The 13,616-nt window shown below is 38.3% G+C and overlaps 1 protein-coding gene and 1 long non-coding RNA gene across 2 annotated transcripts in view; both read right to left on the bottom strand.

Moving 5' to 3' along the window:
* Positions 1-242: 242 nt before the first annotated feature.
* The window catches only part of LMBRD1 (LMBR1 domain containing 1), a 73,504-nt gene continuing 60,130 nt past the window's right edge, over positions 243-13,616 (bottom strand). The window contains exons 15-16 of the mRNA XM_036414779.2: positions 928-1,019; positions 243-791 (exon numbers count right to left, since the gene is read on the bottom strand). Of these exons, the coding sequence (XP_036270672.1) occupies positions 675-791; positions 928-1,019 (209 nt within the window). The 3' untranslated portion in view covers positions 243-674. The remainder of the gene's footprint in view (positions 792-927; positions 1,020-13,616) is intronic.
* LOC123651351 lies at positions 1,487-13,613 on the bottom strand. Its single transcript, XR_006739997.1, has 2 exons — positions 12,728-13,613; positions 1,487-1,917 (listed from the first exon to the last, which is right to left on the bottom strand). It is a non-coding gene; the product is annotated as an uncharacterized LOC123651351 (long non-coding RNA).

Here is a 13,616-nt window from a genome sequence, read left to right as displayed (position 1 = left end):
CCAGATTGTGAGAGGGATGTCTGATTGGAGAGGGTGCAGGCTGGGCTGAGGGAGCCCCTCTCCCATGCATGATTTTGAGCACCAGGCCACTAGTAAAATAAATAATGAATATTTGAACAATAACAATATAACACACCTTAGAATGCCATAGTCTTAGAGCATCAAGTAGCCTGAAATCTGTACATGAAATCTATTTGAATGGCACTAGTGATTTAATGTGGAAAACAGGAAACAAGATGCATGGGGAATAACATTTATTTATTGGCTATATTGTGAGTATTTTTTTCAGACAATCAGATATGGATACTTTAAAATTTCACATTGCTTTAGAGATCCAAAGGCAAAGACACAGTGATTTATTATGTTTTTAAAAACTGACAAAAGGGGGTATTAATTCTGATGATTTTTAATCAATTTAACACTATTATACACCAGAGAGAAAAATTCCACAAACATACCCTCACAAAGCTGGTAATTTTATATTTACAGAGTGTTATTATAGCAATTTTAAATGTTAATCTATGATACAATGTTACTTCGGAAAACATAAAAAATATAGTTTTTTAAATAGCCATGCTCCATTTGTTTATGAAAGATCTTTAGTCCATCCTAACACTTCAAAAATGCATGAGATATTGCAGTCAGCTTTATAAAATCTTTAAGACAGAAGGCTGTCAGATGGAATAGGCAGAGGGCTCATCATCACTTAAGTCTGAATCATCTTCTTCAACTCCTTCAATCACTGATTTCTTCCCTTTACAACAGGATACAATTAATCCAATTAAGAATACCTGTAAATAACAATGAACTATGTTATTTCTCAAATCTAAAGTCATTCAGAAAATAATAAATTTAAAATCCAATGGCACTACTGTGATACAAATGGACCATTAATGGTCAAATCACCTCTGGGATAACCATACTTACCCCAAGGAAGGCCCAGTTACCAAAATAGTACGCAGCACTGAAGAACCAGAACTTATGAAGAAACAGATATGTCCGGGTGACAGTGCACTGATCTATAAGAGCAAATAAAAACTACTGTGAGATACTATCTCTCTTGATGTGGACTATTAATACTGTACTTTAACAGTTATTAAACAAAACTAATGACCAAGGTCTCAGAGACAATAAATATTTAGAGACAGGACTGGTGTCTACGTCTATCTCCAAAACCCACTGTTTCAATTTCTTACTATAACTTAAATTACCAACTAATAGGATGTATTTTTAAAAATGAATGCCACCAATGTAATCCTGGCTAATAAGTATTAAAAACATTATACTGGCTAGTTCAATTTATTTGAAATATAAAAAGCATTTTAACCAGAAGTGTTAGACATATTCTAAAACAGATAAAGTTTTCCTGATGAATATTTAAAAAATGAACAATGTAATAGGATGTGGTTAGTATTAAGCTACACTTTTCTAAGAATCCAATTATCAGGAGAGCCCAAACTTGAGAAGTTTTGTTTTGTTTTCTTTCTTTCTAAGAATGCTATTGAAAAGATGGCTGCCTCTTCTCAAATATTCAAAACATCATTTTATACTGATATGCTTACTATTTGAACTTTAGATATCATTATAGCTTGAATTAAAAATAAATCATATACTTTTTCCAAAAAAACATATATCTCTTAAGGGGAAAGTGGCAACTGGTTATTTGCTATTTGTGTCAGATGCCACAGTGATTTTATCCAAATACATTATTTCTACTATGTTAAGAAGTCCTCTATCTATCTTGACATATACATAGTAAGTGGTATCTAAGGAAATACGTATAAAACCATTCAGAAAGGTCTGGGTGACACAATATAATGTATAATGTAACTGATTGAAAATTATGAATGCAGCAGTTAATATAGAATTTCAACCTCACAAATTTCAGAAGATCTTTATTCATTACAGAAGAAAATACTAACTTACAAGGCAACTTATTAGCCAATTATAAAAACAATTATGATTTCCTCATATTTTTATTGAAAATGGACAGTGGCAAAAAATTCTACATGCAATTAGGAAACCAATATTACATCCTATTGCTGATTAAGAAAATGCACTGTTGATTTTTAATTTTATGAACTCTCTTTAGCTTCAATAAATAAGTGCTATTTTTTCTTAAAACTGTACTGGAAATTTTGTAGTCCAGTTTATTACCCAAAGGATCTAATCATTTTTATTTTTTAGCTTTCATATGGTTTTCTGAAAAGTAGCATTTAGGTTATATTTTATCAAAACACAGGATCTGTTATGTAAAGCTTTAGATCAATGGTTCTCAATCTTCCTAAAGCCGTGACCCTTTAATTCAGTTCCTCATGTTGTGGTGACCCCCCAACCATAAAATTATTTTCATTGCTACTTCCTAACTGTAATTCTGCTACTGTTAATTAATTGTAATGTAAATATATATGTGTGCACACACACACAAGTGACTGTTCGACCAGTAGCTGTGATGTGCATCGATCACCAGGGGGCAGATGCTGAACACACAGGCATGGAAACATGGAACAGACTGATGAATCTCAGAGGGAAGGGGGAGGGGGAGGGTGGGAAGAGATTAACCAAAGATCTTATATGCATAGTAGAGGCTCAATGCATGGATTTGTGCACCGGTGGGGTCCCCTGGCCTGGCCTGTGGGGATTGGGCCCAAACCGCAGTCTGATATCCCCGTGTCCTCTCACAATCTGGGACCCCTCGGGGGATTATCAGACTGCTGGTTTTGGTCCAATCCCCACAGGTCAGGCCAGGGGACCCCATTGGTGCATGAATCCATGAATCAGGCCTCTAGTACAAGTATAAACTTCTTTGAAAACGTCCTTCAGCTTTCTCAACATACTCTAAACTTTAAAAACAAAAGTTTTATAACTGATTTCCATACTTAAAGGTATTTTTGGAATCAGAACTTACTGAATTAGAAATTCAGAACACGGATTACAAAACAGAGACTAAGCTGGCAGAAAGAAGGAAAATCAAATCACCTTCCCAGAGGTATAATAAACACTCGGTGACATTTTAAATTGGGTTATATCCAACAATTATTTTGCCTAACACAAATCAAATCTTAAACATTTTTTCTATTACATCGTTTTCCTGTCACTTGTTTACCATTTTTAAAAGTTGAAGATTTGATACACTTCTTCTAAAATAAGATTAAAAGGTTAAGTCATTTTTAGTGTTCTGCTTTGTTGTTTAGAAAGATGACACTAGACCATAAATCTATGCACACAATGTGTATGTAACAGCTCTTTATAGTTATCTTTATATGTACATACCAGAGACCCTGTGCCCATGTACAATCTGGGACACCTGGGGAGATGTTGCACTGCTGGTTTCAGCCTGATCTTCACAGGCCAGGCCAAGGAACCCCACTGGTGCACAAATCTGTGCACTGAATCTCTAGTATGCATATAAGATCTTTGGTTAATCTCTTCCCGCCCTCCCCCTCCCCCTTCCCTCTGAGATTCATCAGTCTGTTCTGTTTTCATGCCTGTGTTTTGAGCATCTGTGCTTTGGTGGTCAGCGTGCATCATAGCTATCAGTCAAATGGTCGGACGGTCGCTTAGGCTTTTATATAGAGAGATACTTAATTTATATTTAGTGGCTCATGTCCATAAAATAATTTGATTAATAAGTCCTACACACATATTTTATATTCCAGTGATGATTCCACACTGAATAAATGGAAGGGGGGTGCCCTTCTTTCCATTTGCCATCTTCCAGGTGCTCACCCGAATGACACACATCTAGTTCTATAGATGTCTTTCCACAGTTATCTACAAAAATTCTAAATGGGTATTTTGAACTTTGATCTTCAAAGTAAATTGAAGTTGCTGGATGTTTCATGTAGAGATTGTGTTCTAAAATCAGAAGTGTTCAGCAGACTTGTGATGGTTGTTCCACAAAAGAATATATAAAAGCACCAATTAAACTAAAGAGGACCTGTTAACAATGAAAAACTAAAAATAGGGGCTCAGAGAAAAAATTTCTTTCCTAATATCAAGCGGCCATACCGAAAGGAAAAAAAAAAATTCCCCTTCCATTTACCCAGCCCCATCCTGACCTTAAAATTTAAAGGACAGATGATCAAACAAAGCACAGAACATGAAAATGTTAAGTAGAGTAAAAGAGACAACTGAAATTGACACTTTCATTAAAATCCTAAATCTCATACTATCTGTGCAAGTTTTAAATCATCTGTTGAGACGTTAGTTTCTGCATCTGAAAAAAGGGGGATTAACTGCTTAGATGGCCTTTCTAGTTTTGTTTTCTTATTTTCACACTAGAGGCCTGATGTACGAAATTTGTGCAAGAGTAGTCCTTCCTTCCCCTGGCTACCGGCACTGACTTCACTCCAGCACCTGGGACCCGGGTTTCCCTCCAGCTGCTGGCAAGGCAACAGGGACCAGGCATTCCTTGCAGCCCCAGCTTCATCTGGAAGGTCGTCCAATCTAATTAGCATATTACACTTTTATTATTATATTATTATATTATATTACACTTTTATTATTATAGACAAGAGGCCCAATGAATCAGGCCTGCATCTTCGCCAATCCAGGACCCCTCAGGATGTCCAACTACTGGTATAGGCCCTGTGGGATCGGGCCTAAACTGGCAGTAAGACATCCCTCTTGCAATCCAGAACCACTGGCTCCTAACCATTCACCTGCCTGCTTGATCACCCCTAATCACTCTGCCTGCCTGCCTGATCACCCCTAACTGCCTCTACCTGCTTGCCTGATCACCCTTACTGATCTCCCCTGCCAGCTTGTTTGCCCTAACTGTTCTCCCTTGCCTGCCTGATCCCTCTAACTGCTCTCCCCTGCTGGCCTGATCCCTATAATTGCTATACCCTGACAATCTTATCATCCTGATTCTTCCCTGCCAACCTGATTGCCCTAACTCCCTCTGCCTTGGCCCTGCCACTGTGGCTTTGTTCAGAAGGATGTCTGGAAGGTTATTAGGAAGATGTCCAATCTAATTAGCATATCACCTTTTTATAGTATGGATTCTAGTTTACAATTTAAAAACTGTTCACAAATTATGCATCCTCTTTATGACCTTTATTTTCATGTTTATAATTTTTACACAGAAACAGAGGGGGGGGGGAATTATCTCTAACTGACATTTTGTCTTAAATAAATGTTTTCAGAATGTTAAATTTTAGAGGTTCTGTGAAAACAGGTCAACCTGTTTACTTGTTGGCAAAAGTGAAACAGCCAGGCAAACCTGTTTTATTTATAAAGAATGTATTCTGAATCACTCATAGGCTTGTTTGTTCAGAACTTAGCATTCAACAAAGATATTGATGCCCATTTTACTTTGACTTTTCCCTAATATTATATTTAGTTATTTAAAAGAATTCTTACTTTCCCCCTTTGTACTTTCTATATCTGATTATAACCCTACCTTAGATTTTGAATTTTCAGTCTGCTCAGTTGTTTTGTAATTCAACGCATCATCAGTTTTTATTTAAGCATTATCTGCTAACTTGAGTCATCTTAACCATCCTATCTATAATAAAAGAGCAATATGCAAATTAACCATCATCCACTAAGCCCATAAGCCAAGCAGGAGCAAATATGCAAATAAACCCAATTAAGATGGCTACAGCTACAGAGAGCAGGAGGGAGGCTTGGGATTCTCCGACAATGGAGGAAGCCATGCTTTCCGCCTGCCCTTGTCAGTCTAGGCCTCCACTCAAGGCTACAAAGTTTCAATGATATAAGTCACATAAATCCCAACAAAAATGGCTGCCACCACAGAGCAAGCAGAAGGCTTGGCTCCACTCTAGGCTACAAAGTTTCAATTGTAGAAGGTAAATAAATTCCAGATACCAGGGCCTCTGCTTGGGTTGCAGGTTGGCCTGCAAACCACAACAGGCCTCTTGCCCAGGCAACCCCATGCTCCAAGGGAACCCCCACCCTGATCCGGGACACCCTCAGGGCAAACCAGCTGCCCCCGCCCCATGCACCAGGCCTCTATCCTATCTAATAAAAGAGTAATATGCAGATTGACCATCACTCCAACACACACGATGGCTGCCCCATGTGGATACAAGATAGCCATCACAAGATGGCCAGGAAAGGAAGGCAGTTGGGAGGCACCAGGCCTGCAAGGGAGGGCAGTTGGGGGTGATCAAGCTTGAAGGGCAGGGCAGTTAGGGGTGACCAGGCCTGCAGTGGAGGGCAGTTAGGGGCAACCAGGCTTTCAGGGAAGCAGTTAGGCATTAATCAGGCTGGCAGGGCAGTGGTTAGGGAGTGATCAGGCTGGTAGGCAGGTGAGCAGTTGGGAGCCAGCAGTTCTGGATTGTGAGAAGAATCCCAGATTGGAGAGGGTGCAGGCTGGGCTGGGGACAACCCCTGCCCCTGTGCACAAATTTCATGCACCAGGCCTCTAGTTTGTTCTATAATATTATAACTTAAAGCTAAAATCTAAAGCTGTAGACCATTTGATTATTGTTAAGGCTATCTATATATATTAGGTTAACAAATAAACTTGATCAGAATCATCTGGCAAAATTAACTTTGATATATACAGATTATTTCATTTCCAGTTACTTTACTATTCAAATAACACAAGTTTCTTATTGGGTGATAACTTTGTAAGTTATATAAATGAATGTCTATTCAGTATGTTGTAGACCTAAAACTAATATAAATTACTAGAGGCTCAGTGCACAAAATTTGTGTGTGTGTGTGTGTGTGTGTGTGTGTGTGTGTGTGTGTATGTGTGTGTCTCAGCACCCTCTCCAATATAGGACTCCTCGAGAGCCATCAGACATCCCTCTCACAATTCAGGACTGCTGGCTCCCAACCGCTCGCCTGCCTGCCAGCCTGATCACCCCCTAACCACACCTCTGCCAGCCTGAACATTGCCTAACTGCTCCCTTGCTGGCTCGATTGCCTGTCCCCTGCAGGCCTGGTTGCCCCCAACTGCACTCCCCTGCCGGTCCTGTCACCCCTTACTGCCCTCCTTTGCAGGTCTGGTTCCTCCTAACTTCCTTCCCCTGTAGGCCTGGTTGTCCCCAACTACCCTCCCCTGCTGGCCTTCTTGTAGCAGCCATCTTTTGTCCACATGGGGGTGGCCATCTTGTGTGTTGGAGTGACAACCAATTTGCATATTATTCTTTTATTAGATAGGATGTCAAGTATAATTGAAAATTAAAAAAAATTAAAAACAATACATTTGCTGAAACCGGTTTGGCTCAGTGGATAGAGCGTCAGCCTGGGGACTGAAGGGTCCCGGGTTCGATTCCGGTCAAGGGCATGTACCTTGGTTGCGGGTGCATCCCCTGTAGGGGGCGTGCAAGAGGCAGCTGATCAATGACTCTCTCTCATCGATGTTTCTAACTCTCTGTTTCTCTCCCTTCCTCTCTGTAAAAAAATCAATAAAATATATTAAAATAAATAAATAAATAAAATAAAAACAATATGTTTACTTTAAGAAAAGGTAAGCAACTTAGATAACAGAAGACTAAGTAAGACTGAGTTCTTAGGTTTTATAAAGTGATCATTCAGAAACATATTACCTTACTTTGTCTTTCACTGCATTCCCTAATATTCCATGTTTCTACCACATTTATTATAATAACTTGGCAAGTATATTTATGTCTTTATGCCCTGTTAATGAAAGTTCCTTTTCTACCTGGAATATCCTCCAGCTGTTTCAGCTTACTTATTTAGGCTCAGTTAGAATGTTCTGGGCAGAATAAATCATTATCCCCTTTTGTTTCCCACAGTACTTTGTGTAATTTCAACATACCTGCTATTTACTTTTCCTTCTATTACGATTATTTAGTTTCATATCCAAGTTCATTAGACAGTATGCTTTTAGAAGATAGGGATTGTATATGTGTTTCCTATGACTCTCTCTTTCCAAAAATCCACCCCAGTACTCATAATAGCTATTGTGTTTGTACATAAAGGAACAATGATCTTTCATCTTCCTATTTTGACTCAATTATGTCTATGTTACATTTAATAACACTAGTTTTAAAACTATTTTATTCACATTAGCACAAATTGTGTATTAATGCAAATTAGATTAAGTAGCAATTAAATATATAAAACTATGAATATAAAGGTCCTTTTGCTGTAATGACATAAAACTTTTAAAATAATTTCTAATTTGCTCAGTTGATTCAGTTTTAATATATAAATTATGCATTACCTGTTAAAAAAATTAATTGTCATTTTAAGAGAACTTTGCAAATCTACACTAATATAAATATGCAAATTGACTGAACCTCTGCTACACCCACCAGCCATGCCCACCATCCAATTAGGAGCGAGTATGCAAATTAACCCAACAAATACGGCACGCGGCCATGTAGCTGCAGCAAGCAGGAGAATTGGACTGCCTCTGTGGATGGAGGAAGCCAAGCTTCCTGCCTACCCTGGCCAGCCCTGGCTCTGCTCAAGGCTACAAAGTTTCAATTATAGAAGATAAATAAATCTCAAATACCTGCTTCTAGCTGGCCCTGGCCTCCACTCAAGGAGGCGATAAAAAAAAAATAAAAAAAAGGAGGGGCTGGGAAGTTGGGTTGTTGGGGGGTGTGGCCAGCCTGCAAACGGCCAACAGCCCATCAGTCAGGCTTGCCAGGCACCCCAGGGGAGACCTCCACCCTAAAGAGGATGTGGCCAGCCTGCAAACAGCCCTCAACCTTCACCCAGGCTGGACAGGCATCCCAGCGGGGACCCCCACCCTGAATGGGCTGTGGCCAGCTTAAAAACAGACCTCAGCCCCTCACCCAGGCTAGCCATGCCCCAAACCACCAGCCTGCAAACCACCACAGACCCCTGGCCCAGGCCACCCCACACCCCAAGGGAACCGCCACCCTGATCCAGGACACCCTTCAGGGCAAACCAGCCAGCCCCCTCCCATGCACCAGGCCTCTATCTATACTAATAAAAAGATAATATGCTAATTAGACTGGGAGACATTCCTGGAGACAAAGCTATGGTGGTGGGGCTGAGGTAGAGCCGTTAGAGGCCAAGAGGGGAGGGCAGTTATGGGTGATCAGGCCAGAATGGGACAGCAGTTGTGAGTGTTCAGGCTGGTGGGGGGCAGGGCCATTGGGAGTAAGCAGACTAGCAGGAAGGTCAGTTGGGGGTGAGCACAGGGGGAAGTTGGGGGTGATCAGGCAGGGTGGGCATACAGGGGCAAGCAAGCTGGCAGCAGGGGGGCATTTGGGGATGAGCAGGCCATCAGTGGGGGGTCAGTTGGAGGTGATCAGGATAGCAGGGAGGGGCATTTTGAAGTGAGCAGGCCAGGAGGGGGGCAGTTGGGGGCAAGCAGGACAGTGGGGAGGGAAGATGAGGTGAGCCGGCCAGCAGGGGGGGCAGTTGGGGGTGAGCAGGCTGGCAAGGGGGGCAGTTAGGGGTGAGGATACTGGCATGGGGGCAGTTGGGGGTGATCAGGCTGGTGGGGAGGGGGTAGCTGGGGGAGAGCAGGCAGGCAGGCAGGTGAGCAGTTAGGAGCTAGCAGTCCCAGATTCCAAGAGGTATGTCCGACTGCTGGTTTAGGCCCGATCCCTGTAAACCAGCAGTAGGATATCCTTCGAGGGGTCCCAGATTGGAGAGGGTGCAGGCCAGGCTGAGGGACACACACGTACCCTCCGATGCATGAATTTCATGCACAGGTCCACTAGCACAGTATAATAGGCATTCTTTATAAATTTTCTAAATTGTTCTAGCCTTTAAAATATTATTTTAAACACAAAGAACCTAAACTGTTTTTAGATGAATAACTCTCTTGTGGCTCATACACATAATAAATACCTGAAACTGGGGTTTCAGTAATATTTTTAATATGTTTAATAAATGCCAGGTCACCCCAAATATGAACACAATATTACTTTAAAAGTCTCTAAAATATATATCTAAAATTGATAAGAGATCAATATATGTAGTTTTAGAAATCATTGCTTTAATATGTTTTAGAAATAATTTTATTTATAACACTGTAAATTATAATTTTTGTTTCTAAATTTAAAATTATTCTCCAAAATTCTGTTATTTGCCATAACCAAATAACAAAGATGCCATCGAGTGTCTGAGGAACTTATATTATACCATCATCTACCTTAATCAAATGTTCCTACCAAAACGTCACAATGTTACTAGTTTCCCTTTAAATAAATAGCCGCACCAGTCCATCACCACACATTCCACCCCATCTCCACCCGTGTTAAGTCCCATGCCTTAATTTGCTTTTTCATTTTTCCCACCATTATTTTTATTCAAAGAATTCTCTTTTTAAAAAATGTACCCTGACACTTGAAATTCAATGGTTATATTTCTATCGTTCTTTTCCAAATATGCACAAGTAAATTTAAATTTGGAGGTAGGTTGAGAACAGAAAAAGGTTGGAAGTATAAATCAACTCCACAAACTAAACGGTATATTTTGTACTGCAAAGTAACATTTCAAAGGATAAGTCAACTTCAATGTTTAAGAAAAATATTAAATAGTACAAAAGGAGTCATTTTAAGCACTATAAATTAGATTAGACTGAAAAAGAAAAATACTAAATGTGATTCATAAAAATGTCATGGTCAAGTATATCACTTCACTAACCCTTATTGATCTATGCTATATAAATTCACTCAGTTCAGCAATATAAAGGCATTCTTAAAGCCTCACATAAGTTTGAGGTAATTCCGAAATCCTGATTTGTTTTGTTTTGCATTTTTGCTTAAAGTTTCAATAGCAGTACAATAATTTAAGAAACAGAATCTTAATAATTTTAGATCTCCAAGATCACTGCCTTCTTGTTTTAAAATATTACAGATTAACTCAACATTTAATTTTTCATTCTATTTGCATTTAGCTAAAAGTGACAACCCAAAGCATTTCAATTACCAATCCTACTTATGATGTGTGTAGGCACATTTTAAAGTAAAAACTCTAGGCCTAAAGTCATTAAAATGTAGAACTGGAAAATCAAGTATATTATTTATCCTAGAAATATTTTACTATTATTTCTTGGGGCAAAAAGAGATATCGCTATTATATCTGTGTTCCCTTCTCTTGTTCTCCCAGTTTTAGCCTCTTCTTTATTCTCTATGTATACTGAATTCTGAGGTTGGTCACTTCATTCTCTACCACTCAGCTTGTCCTTTGTTTTCCATCCCACTTCATTCTTTAACCACCTTCCCCAAACAACCGAAGAATTGATGAAAAATAATCATACCAGTTTACCTATATTTTCAACAAAAATACAAATTGATCATTTCATCTCTGTCCCTTGATATCTATCTTCAGTCAGATCCCTCTTCTATTCACTTTAATGGGCTATCAAAACATGACACTTTTTTTTTCAATTTTGTGCCCACTCAATTATCAGCAGATGACCTAAGCTTAACACTTCATATCAAATTGAGACAATCATCTAGAAATGCAAACTTCCTGCCCACCCTGAGTCCACATCATTGCTTCCTTCCTCGCAATTTACAGAAAGCATTCTGTCTTGATGTTCTTAATATCATCTCCTCCAGAAATGAATGATACTGGTCCATCATTCATCTTTTAATATTTTTATTCAACCACTCCCACTCTAGTTTTATCCCACCATCCTTAAGTCTCTCCTAATCTTTAAAAAAAAAAAAATGTCCGCAATTCTGAATGGTTTCTATAGTTTCCATCCAATCTCTTCTCAATATCTATTAAGAATTCCTATGCAGACTAAGTAAACTCATTTATATTCCTTTTTATTCAATACAATTAATTTTTATATCCATCATTAGCATTTTTGCACTGCTTTTCTCTGTACCTCCTTTGCACTTAGATTTTCCTCTGAGTTCCAATCTTCATGCTCTTCTCATTCTCTACCCTCAAAATTCCTTACATATACATTCAATTGCCTATAAAATCTCCACCTGAATATTCCTGAGATATATCAAGTCAACTAATCATTTCTTATACTTTTCTCTACTTTAGTATGAATTTTTATCTGTTTGGTGAAACTGAAATTTACCAAACTATAATACACAGTAACAAGAGGACCAATCTAGAATTCTCCATTTTCCTTGTCACTGCTCTAGATCCAAGCAATAAGAAATTCTTTAAATTAGCCGAAACCAGTTTGGTTCAATGGATAGAGCATCGGCTTGGGGACTGAAAGGTCCCAGGTTCGATTCCGGTCAAGGGCATGAACCTTGGTTGCGGGCATATCCCCAGTAGAGGGTGTGCAACAGGCAGCTGATCGATGACTCTCTCTCATCGATGTTTCTAACTATCTCTCTCCCTTCCTCTCTGTACAAAATCAATAAAATATATTTTAAAAAAAAAGAAAAAAAATTCTTTAAATTAAACCCACAAATTTCTTTCTTCATTTCACACCCTCATGACCACTATCTCTTTTGGATTATTATAAATAGCTCTCTTAGGCAACACCTCACACAAGATTTCTATGTTCTGGTCTCAATTTCACAAATCTGTTCTCTATGAAATTGTTATAATTAAGTTACTGAAAATAAATCAGATTATAACATCTATTTAATGTTTATAACTACTGACCCTTTAGTTATTTTGCAAGACCTTTTGTGACCTGATCCTAACTATGCAATCTCATTTTCTCCTCTCCAATACCCTATCCCCAAAATTAAAAAAAAATTAAAAAAAAAGTTTAATATTCTTTTGAACATATACCCATAGAGTTTAAGATCATTTTATCTGTGTGTTTTGTCCCTCTGCATACAAAAGCCTTCTCTAGGTGCATGCATACCAGATAAATCTTTAACCTTGAAGTTCTGGTTTCTTTTTGACTTCCATTCCACAATGATCTTTTCCAGGTAGAGTAAATCACTTCTTCCTCTGGGCTATCCCTGTATTCTGTACCTATTCCTGTAACGCCATCACATTCTATAGTTGGCCTTACTAAAAAACTCAGAATTTATCTTTTTCATGATACCCATGAATGGTTTATGAAGAAATATACTCTATTTGACATATTACTTTACCCTGAAATAAAAGCATTTTGAAGGCAAAGTATAAAAAACAAAACAAACAAAAAAAGACCCTGTAAATTTTGAAGGAATAAATCTGAAATCCCTAATCAGGCCAAAATATTATAATATTCAAAGGGAAAATAATTACCTTAGCTCACAGAAAATAGTGGAGGAAAAGTGATTCTCTAAAAATACAGAGAGGTTAGGAGCCCAGGATCAGAGTTTTTTCTCAGAATACACATGAAATACTTAGCACTGTGCGTGGAACACAATGATATGTTCTTAAAAATTAATGCTATTACCGTTAACATTATTAACTAAAGTGACTAGGTTTGGACAAATTAAAGGCTATTTTATTTTAGGTCACAGATACTTTTGATCTTGGTTCTAAAAATTATGAATTCCACCAAAGAAAAAAAACTTAAGAGCGGCTTCTTATATTAGTAAATATGATAAAGTATACCTACCTTTATTACTTCCTAAGCAATTAATTTATAATGGTCTTTTCCTTAATTAAAATTATTATATCATCAAGAAATTCTACTGAAGAGATTTACAATTTCTTCTTGCTAAAAGTTCCTCTGTTACTATATATTAAAAAAAGCACCAAATAATTAACACCGCAAACTGTAAAGCAATACTTTTCTTACAGTTGTAAGACTTGCT

Source organism: Pipistrellus kuhlii, unplaced genomic scaffold (genome assembly GCF_014108245.1).
Source record: "Pipistrellus kuhlii isolate mPipKuh1 unplaced genomic scaffold, mPipKuh1.p scaffold_m20_p_5, whole genome shotgun sequence".
NCBI classification, from domain to species: Eukaryota; Metazoa; Chordata; class Mammalia; order Chiroptera; family Vespertilionidae; genus Pipistrellus; species Pipistrellus kuhlii.
Note: the sequence above shows the minus strand (reverse complement) of the source record. Positions and strands in the feature narration are given on the sequence as shown.